This window comes from Oncorhynchus mykiss, chromosome 21 (genome assembly GCF_057628025.1).
Source record: "Oncorhynchus mykiss isolate SJ-2025 chromosome 21, ASM5762802v1, whole genome shotgun sequence".
In the NCBI taxonomy this organism is placed as follows: domain Eukaryota; kingdom Metazoa; phylum Chordata; class Actinopteri; order Salmoniformes; family Salmonidae; genus Oncorhynchus; species Oncorhynchus mykiss.
Genome location: NC_143042.1, coordinates 9,728,603 through 9,743,081, shown reverse-complemented (window position 1 = coordinate 9,743,081; position 14,479 = coordinate 9,728,603). Strand labels below are relative to the sequence as shown.

General features: G+C 43.6%; 1 protein-coding gene across 5 annotated transcripts in view; it reads right to left on the bottom strand.

Annotated features, from left to right (window-relative positions):
- Positions 1-632: 632 nt before the first annotated feature.
- Positions 633-14,479, bottom strand: part of LOC110499902 (apoptotic protease-activating factor 1) — a 62,575-nt gene continuing 48,728 nt past the window's right edge. For all 5 annotated transcript variants that reach the window (XM_090213680.1, XM_036957158.2, XM_036957159.2 and 2 more), the window contains one exon: positions 633-2,519. In XM_090213680.1, coding sequence (XP_090069806.1) covers positions 2,373-2,519 — 147 coding nt within the window. In that variant the 3' untranslated portion in view covers positions 633-2,372. The remainder of the gene's footprint in view (positions 2,520-14,479) is intronic.

Genomic DNA, 14,479 nt, shown 5'->3' with positions numbered 1-14,479 from the left:
GTGGAAACTGGGATTCATCCATGAAGAGCACACTGGCCAGTGGCCATCGAAGGTGAGCATTTGCCCACTGAAGTCGGTTACGACGCTGAACTGCAGTCAGGTCAAGACCCTGGTGAGGACGACGAGCACGCAGATGAGCTTCTCTAAGACATTTGACAGTGCAGAAATTATTTGATTGTGCAAACCCACAGATTCATCATCTGTCCAGGTGGCTGATCTCAGATGATCCCGCAGGTGAAGAAGTCAGATGTGGAGGTCCTGGGTTGGTGTGGTTACACATGGTCTGCGGTTGTGATTCCGGTTGGACGTACTTCCAAATTCTCTAAAACAAGGTTGGAGGCGGCTTATGGTTGAGAAATGAACATCCAATTCTCTGGCAACAGCTCTGATGGACATTCCTGTAGTCAGTACGCCAATGGCACGCTCCCTCAAAACTTGAGACATCTGTGGCATTGTGTTGTGTGTCAAAACAGCACATTTTAGAATGGCCTTATATGTAATGATTATGTTGTTTAATCAGCTTCTTGATATGCCACAGCTGTCAGGTGGATGGATCATCTCGGCAAAGGAGAAATGCTCACTAAAAAGGATGTAAACAAATTTGTTAAAGAAATAAGCTTTTTGTGCATATGGAAAATTTCAGGAATGTTTTATTTCAGCTCATGAAACCAACACTTGACATGTGTTTTTTTTGTTCAGTGCAGATCAAATACTACCCTATGCTCTGGACAGTGAACATCAAATGATTTAATGACAAATTTAGAGGAGTATGTAAGCCACCTTCTGTCTTATAATACCTTAGAGAATTAAACATTATACATTACAGACCACACAAGCACTTTACCATAACAGTATTCATGTCCTGAGATCACCTTGTGACTTCACAGATTTGATTGACAGGGAGAGACCTCCTCTGATGATTTACTTGCACTGAGTTTAAAGCACCAATAGGTAAGAGCACATGTTCTGACATAAAAAAACAAGGCCCAGATTGAATAATTTGAAAACGCATCCTTTCCTTTCAAAAATTCACAGATTTGAAATGACTCTGGATTGTCAACCATGAAGTGGAAGCAATCGGTCAGCTATTCAATAGCGTCAGATCAGAGATGACGACAAGCAACGATGGAAGGAAGGAAGCAAGGAAGGAAGGACGCATTGTCAAAGTATTGGAACAAGGCCATGTTCTTGATACAGACCACAAGAGATAAATCATAGTGCCTTCCTACAAAGCTCACTAGAGCGAGGATCAGTAGTAATAAGAAAACAAAATGTATGAAAGCAAGATATATACAATAAAAAAGGACTTGTACAAACAAACAAAAAACAGGCTCTATTGATATAATTAGTGTATAAAATGTCCTAAACAGTATTGAACTTGATAGTAAACATAGTCGACAGATGCTATTCTGACAAATGCCTTAGGTCAAGGTTTGATTTTTTTTTTTAAGTGGTGGGTAGGCTTCCCCATACTGCGGAATCCATCTTTAAGGCTTTAGTTAGTCCAAATACACAGGTTTAGACCTTTAGATTTTAGTCAACAGACACTCTTATCCAGAGCGACTTACAAGAGCAAATTAGGGTTAAGTGTGTTGCTGAAGGGCATAGAGAGATTTTTCATCCAGTCGGCTCAGATTGACACAGCAGCCTTTAGGTTACTGGCACAACGCTCTTAATCGCTAGGCTCCCTGCCACCCAAACTTCACAGGGAAAAATACATGCACTTTGTTTAAGACGACGGAACACAATCATGACCATTTGCAGAGTGCCACGACATCAGCAAAGCCAAAGACTAATTGGGCACTTAGAAATACAAAACCAATTCACTGTGTTTGACAACATCCCTGTAGAATCACAACAGATAATGCTGGTGCATTTCATTATAGCATAGATTTTCCTAGTTAAAAAGAGCATAGAAAAATCTCTCCATATTGCATGCAATTTACCCCAGTGCAGTAAGAATCAAATGCTTTTTGTCTATGGTCCCCTGATACAATAAGAAAAGCAGAATAGTTCATTTTGGCAGGATATCAATTTTGCGGTGATTGTTTTGACTGTTATGGCATGCAGAAGGCAGAGCAGGAGAAATGATGTATTTTGTTGTGATTGTTTGACTGTTGTGGCATGCAGAAGGCAGAGCAGGAGAAATGATTGTCCTTTAGCAGATCTCCTGTTCTTCACCTACTCTGATCTGAGAACGCAGGCTAAAGCAACATGGCAGATGACTAACATACATTGGCTCTCACCTGTCTGGCTCTTTCAGATCAATGCAAGGAGAGGAGACGAGAACTATTTCCATTATTGAGCTACGCCCCCTTTAGACTAATGAGCTATAAGGAAACCACTTTAGACTAATGAGCTATGCCTCCCTCTCATTCCACCTTCTTAAGGATGTAGAGGATTCCGATATTGTCGATGGTGACGAAGGTGGAGAAGTCAGGTGACACGTGGATCCTTTTCAGATTGGCTCCTGTCGGGTAGAAGGTCTGGAGGGCCTCTCCTTTCTCCACGTTCCACCACTATGAGGGAGAGCAAGAGAGAGAGCAGGGGCAAGAGAGACAGAGTGAGAGAATTATCAGTTTAAGTGTGTCTCTAAGCTCCTACCACTGCTGTACAGTACCCTGTAAGAGCCCGTCTGATAATAGATCAGTGATGCAGTTTGGTCTTGTCACACACACACACACACACACACACACACACACATACGTTTGCTAACCGATTCTGTTTAATGCGACCTGCTAAGCTGTCATTTTTTCATTGAAGTTCCACCTCTCAGGAATCCACTATCAAAATGCACCAAGTCAATCATATCAAGTGTGCGCGCAGGAGGTGTCTCAAACGAAGACATGCCAATCTTCCACATTTCCCAGAATAATATTCATATTCACTCTTTTATCAAGCCAATGAAAACAGACAGCATCATCACACCACTTATCTCCCTGCAGAACATATTTCCACTTCCTCAACTCCATTGTGGGTCTGATGAAAAACCAAGCCAAGTCTGACTGTAAGACTCAGCTGTTATTGTGGGTCGGAGGAAAAACCAGGACAGGTCTGACTGTAAGACCGAGCTGTTATTGTGGGTCAGAGGAAAAACCTGTTCAAGTCTGACTAAGACCCAGCTGTTATTGTGGGTCTGAGGAAAAACCAGTTCAAGTCTGACTGTAAGACCCAGCTGTTATTGTGGGTCTGAGGAAAAACCAGGACAAGTCTGACTGTAAGACCCAGCTGTTATTGTGGGTCTGAGGAAAAACCAGGACAAGTCTGACTGTAAGACCCAGCTGTTATTGTGGGTCTGAGGAAAAACCAGGACAAGTCTGACTGTAAGACCCAGCTGTTATTGTGGGTCTGAGGAAAAACCAGGACAAGTCTGACTGTAAGACCCAGCTGTTATTGTGGGTCTGAGGAAAAACCAGGACAAGTCTGACTGTAAGACCCAGCTGTTATTGTGGGTCTGAGGAAAAACCAGGACAAGTCTGACTGTAAGACCCAGCTGTTATTGTGGGTCTGAGGAAAAACCAGGACAAGTCTGACTGTAAGACCCAGCTGTTATTGTGGGTCTGAGGAAAAACCAGGACAAGTCTGACTGTAAGACCCAGCTGTTATTGTGGGTCTGAGGAAAAACCAGGACAAGTCTGACTGTAAGACCCAGCTGTTATTGTGGGTCTGAGGAAAAACCAGGACAAGTCTGACTGTAAGACCCAGCTGTTATTGTGGGTCTGAGGAAAAACCAGGACAAGTCTGACTGTAAGACCCAGCTGTTATTGTGGGTCTGAGGAAAAACCAGGACAAGTCTGACTGTAAGACCCAGCTGTTATTGTGGGTCTGAGGAAAAACCAGGACAAGTCTGACTGTAAGACCCAGCTGTTATTGTGGGTCTGAGGAAAAACCAGGACAAGTCTGACTGTAAGACCCAGCTGTTATTGTGGGTCTGAGGAAAAACCAGGACAAGTCTGACTGTAAGACCCAGCTGTTATTGTGGGTCTGAGGAAAAACCAGGACAAGTCTGACTGTAAGACCCAGCTGTTATTGTGGGTCTGAGGAAAAACCAGGACAAGTCTGACTGTAAGACCCAGCTGTTATTGTGGGTCTGAGGAAAAACCAGGACAAGTCTGACTGTAAGACCCAGCTGTTATTGTGGGTCTGAGGAAAAACCAGGACAAGTCTGACTGTAAGACCCAGCTGTTATTGTGGGTCTGAGGAAAAACCAGGACAAGTCTGACTGTAAGACCCAGCTGTTATTGTGGGTCTGAGGAAAAACCAGGACAAGTCTGACTGTAAGACCCAGCTGTTATTGTGGGTCTGAGGAAAAACCAGGACAAGTCTGACTGTAAGACCCAGCTGTTATTGTGGGTCTGAGGAAAAACCAGGACAAGTCTGACTGTAAGACCCAGCTGTTATTGTGGGTTAGAGGAAAAAGTCTGTCTCCGAGAATGTGTGTGCAGCGTCAACTGTTGCAGTATTAGTAGTAGTACCCTTGTACCATTGTACTCAAGTACACACATACGCAAATGAGACTCCTTTTGTGTGTTTGAGGAGTTTGTATGATTCATTAATATTTCTGTGTATTTTTGTGTGTGGTGTGCCTGACTGTCTGCCACTCTGTACCCCCCTATCTCTAGTCTATGAGTGTGAGGCCCACGCTGTGTAATGGCTCGGTCTGTACACTACAAACCTCTGCAGGGGTTTCGGCCACGGTCTGTGGAATACCAACACCACTGTGTGAGCAGCGTATGGAGCAGGCTGCAGTGAAGTGGGGTGACTGAGCTCCATAAGGCCTCAAGCTGACTATTCTAGATCTATGAAGACTGAGGAATGGAGAGTCTCATTAAAACAAATAGGAGGAACAACAGGATGTCTGTTTTGAATTAATGAGGTATGCTTCTGTGGAGAAGAGAAGGAGAGATGGAGGGAAGGAGAGATGGAGGGAAGGAGAGAAGGAGAGATGGAGAAGGTCCGGTAGGTGATTCCCTTTCAGATCACTTACATAACCATGCAACACAACAAGACAAAAGTCTTCAATATTTAACACCACTAAGATGTCTCTAAATTCATCTCTTTCTCTCCATCTCTCATTTTATTCTCTCCCCCTCCTTTTCCATATAAATATTTGGAGAGAGAGGAGAGCTAGACAGTGAGGCGAGTTAATAATAAATAAACCCTGTACTGTAGCTGTAAGACTGCTGATTCTAATCCCAGACTGGGCAACACAGATATGGACCCATGGATATAGATAGTTACTGCTTTCAGCAATGCTTTTAACCCTAGATAACTCTAGGTAGTGCTGCACTTGGAGTGTTGTGTGTGTATCTATGTGCGTGTGTGCCTGTGGCCTGCCTGTTGACAACAGAGGAGAAGGTTTTTGTAGTAACGGATGGATATAAAACTAGTACTGTTCTTCCTATTTGACAGCTTCTCGTGATGGAGGAGGTGGTACCCCATACTGAGAGGAGAGGGGGAGCGAAGTGTGATTAAGTCTCAGAGGAAAGAAAAACAGCTCCCTCCACACACACACACTCATGTGCGCACAAAAACTCCTAGTCTCTCAAACACTCATCAATCTCTCTTCTAAATATCCTTTGATCAAAAGACAACCAGCAAGGGATGAGAATAAAGACAAGACAACCAGCAAGGGATGAGAATAAAGACAACCAGCAAGGGATGAGAATAAAGACAAGACAACCAGCAAGGGGTCAGAATAAAGACAGACAACCAGCAAGGGGTCAGAATAAAGACAAGACAACCAGCAAGGGATGAGAATAAAGACAAGACAACCAGCAAGGGATGAGAATAAAGACAACCAGCAAGGGATGAGAATAAAGACAAGACAACCAGCAAGGGGTCAGAATAAAGACAAGACAACCAGCAAGGGGTCAGAATAAAGACAAGACAACCAGCAAGGGGTCAGAATAAAGACAAGACAACCAGCAAGGGATGAGAATAAAGACAGACAACCAGCAAGGGATGAGAATAAAGACAACCAGCAAGGGATGAGAATAAAGACAACCAGCAAGGGATGAGAATAAAGACAAGACAACCAGCAAGGGATGAGAATAAAGACAAGACAACCAGCAAGGGGTCAGAATAAAGACAAGACAACCAGCAAGGGGTCAGAATAAAGACAAGACAACCAGCAAGGGATGAGAATAAAGACAGACAACCAGCAAGGGGTCAGAATAAAGACAAGACAACCAGCAAGGGATGATAATAAAGACAAGACAACCAGCAAGGGATGATAATAAAGACAAGACAACCAGCAAGGGATGAGAATAAAGACAAGACAACCAGCAAGGGATGAGAATAAAGACAAGACAACCAGCAAGGGATGAGAATAAAGACAACCAGCAAGGGGTCGGAATAAAGACAAGACAACCAGCAAGGGATGAGAATAAAGACAGACAACCAGCAAGGGATGAGAATAAAGACAAGACAACCAGCAAGGGATGAGAATAAAGACAACCAGCAAGGGATGAGAATAAAGACAACCAGCAAGGGATGAGAATAAAGACAACCAGCAAGGGATAAGAATAAAGACAACCAGCAAGGGATGAGAATAAAGACAAGACAACCAGCAAGGGGTCAGAATAAAGACAAGACAACCAGCAAGGGATGAAAATAAAGACAAGACAACCAGCAAGGGGTCGGAATAAAGACAAGACAACCAGCAAGAGATGAGAATAAAGACAGACAACCAGCAAGGGATGAGAATAAAGACAGACAACCAGCAAAAAAAAAGCAGAAATTGTACTTTGTCCATTTTGACATGCCGTAGCCAGGATATACTTCCTCAAAATAGTCTGAATTATTCCAAGAAATCTGTCACTAATTTTGACATTTTGCCGAAGAGATCTTAGTTGTGCAATTTTACATCTAAGATGTTTGGTGCAGTATCAATTGTACATCTAACTAAGCTGTTTGGTGCAGTATTTTTCAATGAAACAACGTGCTGGGGACAGTGTGTACATGTGGGGTACATGACACGGGGGAAGACAGGGGCAAGGGAGGGAACGAACATGACAGGGACATAGTCACTGTACTATAGGTACACACAGACACACACTACAAGAGGAGCCTTATTTGACAACGGTCTAATGACCACCAAGAGAATACTGCAGTATAAGTCATGATGGAATGTGTGTGTGTCCTCTATAGAACAGATGGTGCTGCTGATATGAACACTATTACTGTGCTGCCATTGATTTATGATGGTGTTAGCGAAGCAGAAAGATGCAATGTCCTGGTGTGTGTGTGTGTGCGCGCATACGTGTACTGTAAGCTCTGTTTTTCTTCATGTGTGTGTGTTTGTAACTTGTGTGTGTGTGTGCCATCTTGAGTTCTCATAAGTTAGAAAACTTTCCAATCCAACAGCACAGCTTGCTGCCCCCTCCTGCCAAGTCTTCTAAAATTAACACTGATGATGATATCTACGTGGATATACTAATATAGAATAACAACCCGTCTAACACACACACACACACTGACTAAATGTATTTGTATATGTACTGTGTGTGTCTATGTACTGTGTGTGTCTATATGTACTGTGTGTGCCTAGCTTATTAGCTTATGCTAGAGTGAATACAGTACACTAGAATGAGCCTGTGTGTGTCTGTATGTGAATATGCAGGCATGTACACTGAGCGTATGTGTGTGTGTCAGTATGTGAATATGCAGGCTTGTATACTGAGAGTATGTGTGTGTGTGTGTGTGTGTGTGTGTGTGTGTGAGTATGTGAATATGCAGGCTTGTATACGGAGTGTTTGTGTGTGTCAGTATGTGAATATGCAGGCTTGTATACTGAGAGTATGTGTGTGTGTGTGTGTGTGTGTGTGTGTGTGTGTGTGTGTGTGTGTGTGTATGTGAATATGCAGGCTTGTATACTGAGAGTATGTGTGTGTGTGTCAGTATGTTAATATGCAGGCTTGTATACTGAGAGTATGTGTGTGTGTGTGTGTGTGAGTATGTGAATATGCAGGCTTGTATACTGAGAGTATGTGTGTGTGTGTCAGTATGTTAATATGCAGGCTTGTATACTGAGCGTATGTGTGTGTGTGTCAGTATGTTAATATGCAGGCTTGTATACTGAGCGTATGTGTGTGTGTGAGTATGTTAATATGCAGGCTTGTACACTGAGAGTATGTGTGTCAGTATGTAGGCTTGTATACTGAGCGTATGTGTGTGTGTGAGTATGTTAATATGCAGGCTTGTATACTGAGAGTATGTGTGTCAGTATGTAGGCTTGTATACTGAGCGTATGTGTGTGTGTCAGTATGTTAATATGCAGGATTGTATACTGAGCGTATGTGTGTGTGTCAGTATGTGTAGAAACAACCATAACCCAGCCCACTGGAATAAACTGGCTGTGACAGGTGCTTCCAGCTTTTGCAGAGCTGAGCAGGTCTGTCTATTGAAGCTGCCCAGGGAAAAACTCAGACTTACATGATAGAAACACAGCCTGCCTGGCCCAGTCACAACACAACAGTGTGTGTGTGTGTGTGTGTGTGTGTGTGTGTGTGTGTGTGTGTGTGTGTGAGTGAGTGAGTGAGAGAGAGAGATAGTTGGATGGGAGGAGAGAGAGAAATAGGAAAGGAGAGAGAGAGATGGAGAGGCAGGTGTTTATATGTGGGTGAGCAATCTCTCTTAAGAGAGCACACTCAGACGAAGTGCCCAGGGATAATGCGTACAGTTCCCTTGCTCTTGTTCAACTCCTACAGGCTCTGGGACAAGGTAGCCACAGGAAAGGAGATGGAGGGAGAGAGATGATCAAATAAAAGGTGAGAGAACTGTGGGTGAACTAGGTGAATACCAGTACACTGTAGGCCTATATTACAACTGTACACTGATGTACCAAATATGAACACCACCTCCCTCAATGTTGTCCTCAGAACAGCCTCAATTCATCAGGACATGGACTCTACAAGGTGCTGAAAGAGTTCCACAGGGATGCTGGCCCATGTTGACTCCAATGCTTCCCACAGTTGTGTCAAGTTGGCTGGATGTTCTTTCTGTGGTGGACCATTCTTGACACACACGGGAAACTGTGGAGCGTGAAAAACCCAGCAGCGTTGCAGTTCTTGACTCAAACTGGTACGCCTGGCACCTACTACCATAACCCGTTTAAGGGCACTTAAATATCCACCCTCTGAATGGAACACACACACAATCCATGTCTCAATTGTTTCAAGGCTTGAAAATCCTTCTTTAACCTGCCTCCTCCCCTTCACCTACATTGATTGAAGTGGATTTAACAAGAGACATCAATACGCTTTTACCTGGAATCACCTGGTCAGTCTATGTCATGGAAAGAGCATGTTCTTAATGTTTTGTACACTCAGTGTATGTATGTCAATGCCCGTGTGTGTGTGTGTGTGTGTGTGTGTGTGTGTGTGTGTGTGTGTGTGTGTGTGTGTGTGTGTGTGTGTGTGTGAGGAGAAAGGGAAACACTGTCTGACGCAACGGCTGCATTATTCAACAAAGGCTCCCACTGAAATATTGATGCACAGTTAATCCTTTAACTCCTCCATCTCTCTCTCCCCTCCCTCTATTATTCTCTCAGTCTTCCTCGATCTTCCCATCTCATTCTTTCTTGCCCTCTGTCAGTCCTTTTTTTTACCTCCCTTTCTCCATCCCTTCCTCTCTCCACCTCTTTCTCAGAAAGGATGGCATTGTCTCAATTTCTATATGAATATGTACTCTGTCCTGGCAAGACCGTGTGTGTTTCTCTCCTGTCTCCACCTACCTTTCCCACTCTTCCCTAACCCTCTACCTTTCCCACTCTTCCCTAACCCTCTACCTTTCCCACTCTTCCCTAACCCTCTACCTTTCCCACTCTTCCCTAACCCTCTACCTTTCCCACTCTTCCCTAACCCTCTACCTTTCCCACTCTTCCCTAACCCTCTACCTTTCCCACTCTTCCCTAACCCTCTACCTTTGTGTCTGTCTGTCTTCGTGTCTGTCTGTCTTCGTGTCTGTCTGTCTTCGTGTCTGTCTGTCTTCGTGTCTGTCTGTCTTCGTGTCTGTCTGTCTTCGTGTCTGTCTGTGTCTGCCGGTCCGCGTGTCTGCCGGTCCGCGTGTCTGCCGGTCCGCGTGTCTGCCGGTGCGCGTGTCTGCCGGTGCGCGTGTCTGCCGGTGCGCGTGTCTGCCGGTGCGCGTGTCTGCCGGTGCGCGTGTCTGCAGGTGCGCGTGTCTGCAGGTGCGCGTGTCTGCAGGTGCGCGTGTCTGCCGGTGCGCGTGTCTGCCGGTCTGTCTGCGTGTGTGTTTCTCTCCTGTCTCCACCTACCTTTCCCTCAATTCCCTAACCCTTTCCCGCTCTTCCCCAACCCCTTCCCTCTCTTCCCTAACTCTCTCCCACATCTTGCCTCTCTTTCTCTCCATCTCGTCCCGGGATGTAAGGTATAAGGTATAACCCCTCTCTCTCCCACAGCCAAAGACAATTAACCCAGAGTTAACGAGAGGAGCATGGTAACAACAGGCTTTGGGGGGATAAATATGTCACTACATCATGTTGTGTTTACGCCATGAGCCTGAGAAGACATATACTGTAGCTAGGCCAAACTCAGGGCTGCCAACCAAATGGCACTCTATTCCCTTTATAGTGCACTGCTTAGATAGGGCTCTGGTCAAAAGTAGTGTACTCTCAACGGAATAGGGTACCTTCTGGGACATAGCAAAGGCTGAACAAGGCTAGATCACGGCTCTAGCTGAAGAAGAAGAAGAATACTTTATTAGTTCAACCGAGACAGAAATTAGTCTTCTGCTTTTACCAAACCCCACGAGATCTGTCTGTCTGTTAGAGACCGGCTGTCTGCACTCCTAAACTACGTCATTTTGTACCTAACATATTATGCTTTATACATTAGAATGTGTGTGTACACGCAAACACACATTAAGTTGGAGAAGCTGGAGCAGAGAGCAGTCAATGAGCAGTTTGGGTGGTCCTTACTCAAGGGAACGGTGACAATAGCTGGCTTTTTCAAAGACCGAGATGTAGCTTTTGATCTTGGAATCAGAAAAATATGAACACACAAATATAATAACTGTACTGTGTCTGATCGTAATTCTATCCGAAATACACATTTAATTTATACAAAAACACAAGCCTAAAAACAAAACCTCAAACAAAATCAAAAAACACCCACCCCAAACCCACATACACACAAAGCCACCACATAGCACAGAACTGTGATTTAAAGTATGTGATGTGACAGGTAGTGTGTGTGTATTTTTAGAGGCATGTCTCTGCTCTGCGTGGAGTGTGGCATGGCTCTCATGCAGCTTCTCTGTTGGGAACTATCAGTACGTGGTGTTATGGCTGGGGAGGAACAACAGATCTACACTGACAAGGTTCTCTCCTACTGACTCCCTCCACCATGTCTTATCAGATGACTTCATCCAATCTATTTACCGACATAGATTGTGGTGTAAGAATGCTGTATCTACAAGCATTAGAAAATGCACCGTTGTCATGGGAAGGCAACTGAGAGCCTTTTTATTACTAAACTAGGTGTTTGTGACGTTACATCAGGAGACTTGAACGGACCAATCAATATAATATACATTTCTCGTCCAATATTGTTAGCCGACTGACTATTAAACATTATTAACAGGGTTTCAGCAACTGAACAAGATATTTACAGATGGATTATTTAGCTTTATGGGGGACACCAATCACACAACTTACCTATCTCTCGCTAACTCCCACCCTTCCTCCTCTATGATTCTCTCACTCACGAATGTACTCTTTCTTTTCTCCCTTTCCAGGGGAAGGTCATATTAACCTCGGCTCCTCTCTCCCTCCCCCTCACTGGCCACCTGGGTCTTGTTAGCATACACTTAACGACCATAACACAGAGCGAGAGAGCGAGAGAGAGAGAGCGAGAGAGAGCGACAGAGAGAGAGAAGCAGAAAGCTCACATGTTTTACCCAATTCTTACCCCTGATACACAGCTTATGATGGAATGAGAGAGAGATTGAGAGAGGGGTTTCAATGGGGAGATGAAAAGTGAAAGAAAGAGAATGAACACCTGAGAGAAAGGGAGAGGGAGAAACAGACAGAGAGAGAGAGAGAGACACAAAGTGAGCGAGTAAAAGAGTGAGCGAAAGAGACAGAGGCAGAGAGTGAGAGAGGAGAGATGCCATTAGTAGGCATGGGGAACAGAGAGATGGAGAGCAACAACAGCAAGTGTGAAAAGGTGAGATAAGGTTGGATGTCTTCTCTTGGTCTTCAATCACCTAGAGAAGAGAAGTGAGGTCTGACAACACTACCGACAGGCAACTGCCTTTATCTAAACTCCTCACATCCATCTACAGTACTGTGTGTGTGTGTCTACGTATGTGTGTGTTTGAAGGTGTGTGTGGTGTGTGTGTGTTTGAAAGTGTGTGTGTGTGTGTCTGTATTTCGAGACGTATGTGTGCGTGTGTGTGTGTATACATGACTGTACACGTGTGTGTCGGTGCATGATTAATGTGAGAGTACCTAGGGAAATGAATGAAGGTTAAATGAGGATGGTATGAGATCTGGGGATATGTTTGATAAATGTGGGTATATTGAGAAAACAGAACATAGTGTCTTCAGAAAGTAGTCATACCTGTTAACTTATTCCACATTTTGTTGTGTTACAGCCGGAATTCAAAATTGATCAAAAATAATCATTCTCACCCATGTACACACAATTATCCATAATGACAAAGTGAAAACATGTTTTAAGAAATGTTAGCAAATTTATTGAAAATGAAATACAGACATTTCTAATTTACATAAGTATTCACACCCCTGAGTCAATACTTTGTAGAAGCACCTTAGTCAGCGATTACAGCTGTGTGTCTTTTTGGGTAAGTCTCTAAGAGCTTTCCACACCTGGATTGTGCAACATTTGCCCATTATTCTTTAAAAGATTATTCAAGCTCTGTCAAATTGGTTGTTGATCAATGCTAGACAACCATTTTTCAGGGCTTGCTATAGATTTAAGTCAAAGCTGTAACTCGCCATTCAGGAACATTCCCTGTCTTCTTGGGAAGCAACTCCAGTGTATATTTGGCCTTGTGTTTTATTGTCCTGCTGAAAGGTGAATTAAATCTCTGGTGGAAAGCAGACTGAACCAGGTTTTCCTCTAGGATTTTGCTTAAGCAGTCATCGACCATGAACCACATCGACAATCTACTGGAAAATCATTTTCCATCCTTGCAATATGAAGATAAATTATAGATAAAACGGTATCGGTGTCCATCGGCCATAAACATTACACAACAAGTCAGAAATCGCAAATTCAACAATGAGTGGTTTGGAAGGAATCAGTAGCTAACTGCAAGCGTTGCAAAGCAATCACCATTTTGCTTCGCCTGCCTGCTATTTGGTGGAGAGGATGTGTGGTCCAAGTCTGGGTTTAAGGATTTAAATAATCTGTCTGAAATGGTCTCTTTTCCAAGCTTAAAAAGATAAACATTCACTTGCAACACCATGGACCAGAAAAGGTTGAATACATTAGCCATGCTGTCCATCCAGAATGACTTCTTCCGTGTTTAAGACAACTGGTACCTCTGGGGGAAAATACTAGCTCCAACTTGGAAATGACATTTTGAACGGTCATCCAACATAGAATTCCACACCGGGAACTCGGGCCTCTTTCTAGCGCTCCGACCTGAAGATCACGGACATCATGATTCAACCTGTTTTTTTAATATATTTTTTAAGAGTTCCCAGTTATCTTGAAAGCACCTTTGATGACAAAATTTGCCCACAAGAAGGACCGCCACGCCACATTCCTGTTCAAGTAAGCACAACAACGGTCCAAAAATGTATGCTGCTGCATAAATTAGCTCATGTGCTTTTATCCATGAGGAGGGGATACTATATAATGTTGTTGGGTCTGTAACCATGAGGAGGGGATACTATATAATGTTGTTGGGTCTGTAACCATGAGGAGGGGATACTATATAATGTTGTTGGGTCTGTAACCATGAGGAAGGGATACTATATAATATTGCTGGGTCTGTAACCATGAGGAGGGGATACTATATAATGTTGTTGGGTCTGTAACCATGAGGAAGGGATACTATATAATGTTGTTGGGTCTGTAACCATGAGGAGGGGATACTATATAATGTTGTTGGGTCTGTAACCATGAGGAGGGGATACTATATAATGTTGTTGGGTCTGTAACCATGAGGAGGGGATACTATATAATATTGCTGGGTCTGTAACCATGAGGAGGGGATACTATATAATGTTGTTGGGTCTGTAACCATGAGGAGGGGATACTATATAATGTTGTTGGGTCTGTAACCATGAGGAAGGGATACTATATAATATTGCTGGGTCTGTAACCATGAGGAGGGGATACTATATAATGTTGTTGGGTCTGTAACCATGAGGAAGGGATACTATATAATGTTGTTGGGTCTGTAACCATTTTCTCAAAACAACACTATGTATTCAGGAATAAAAGTGAATGAATTGCTTTGCCACATTTTTTACAGTTTTACT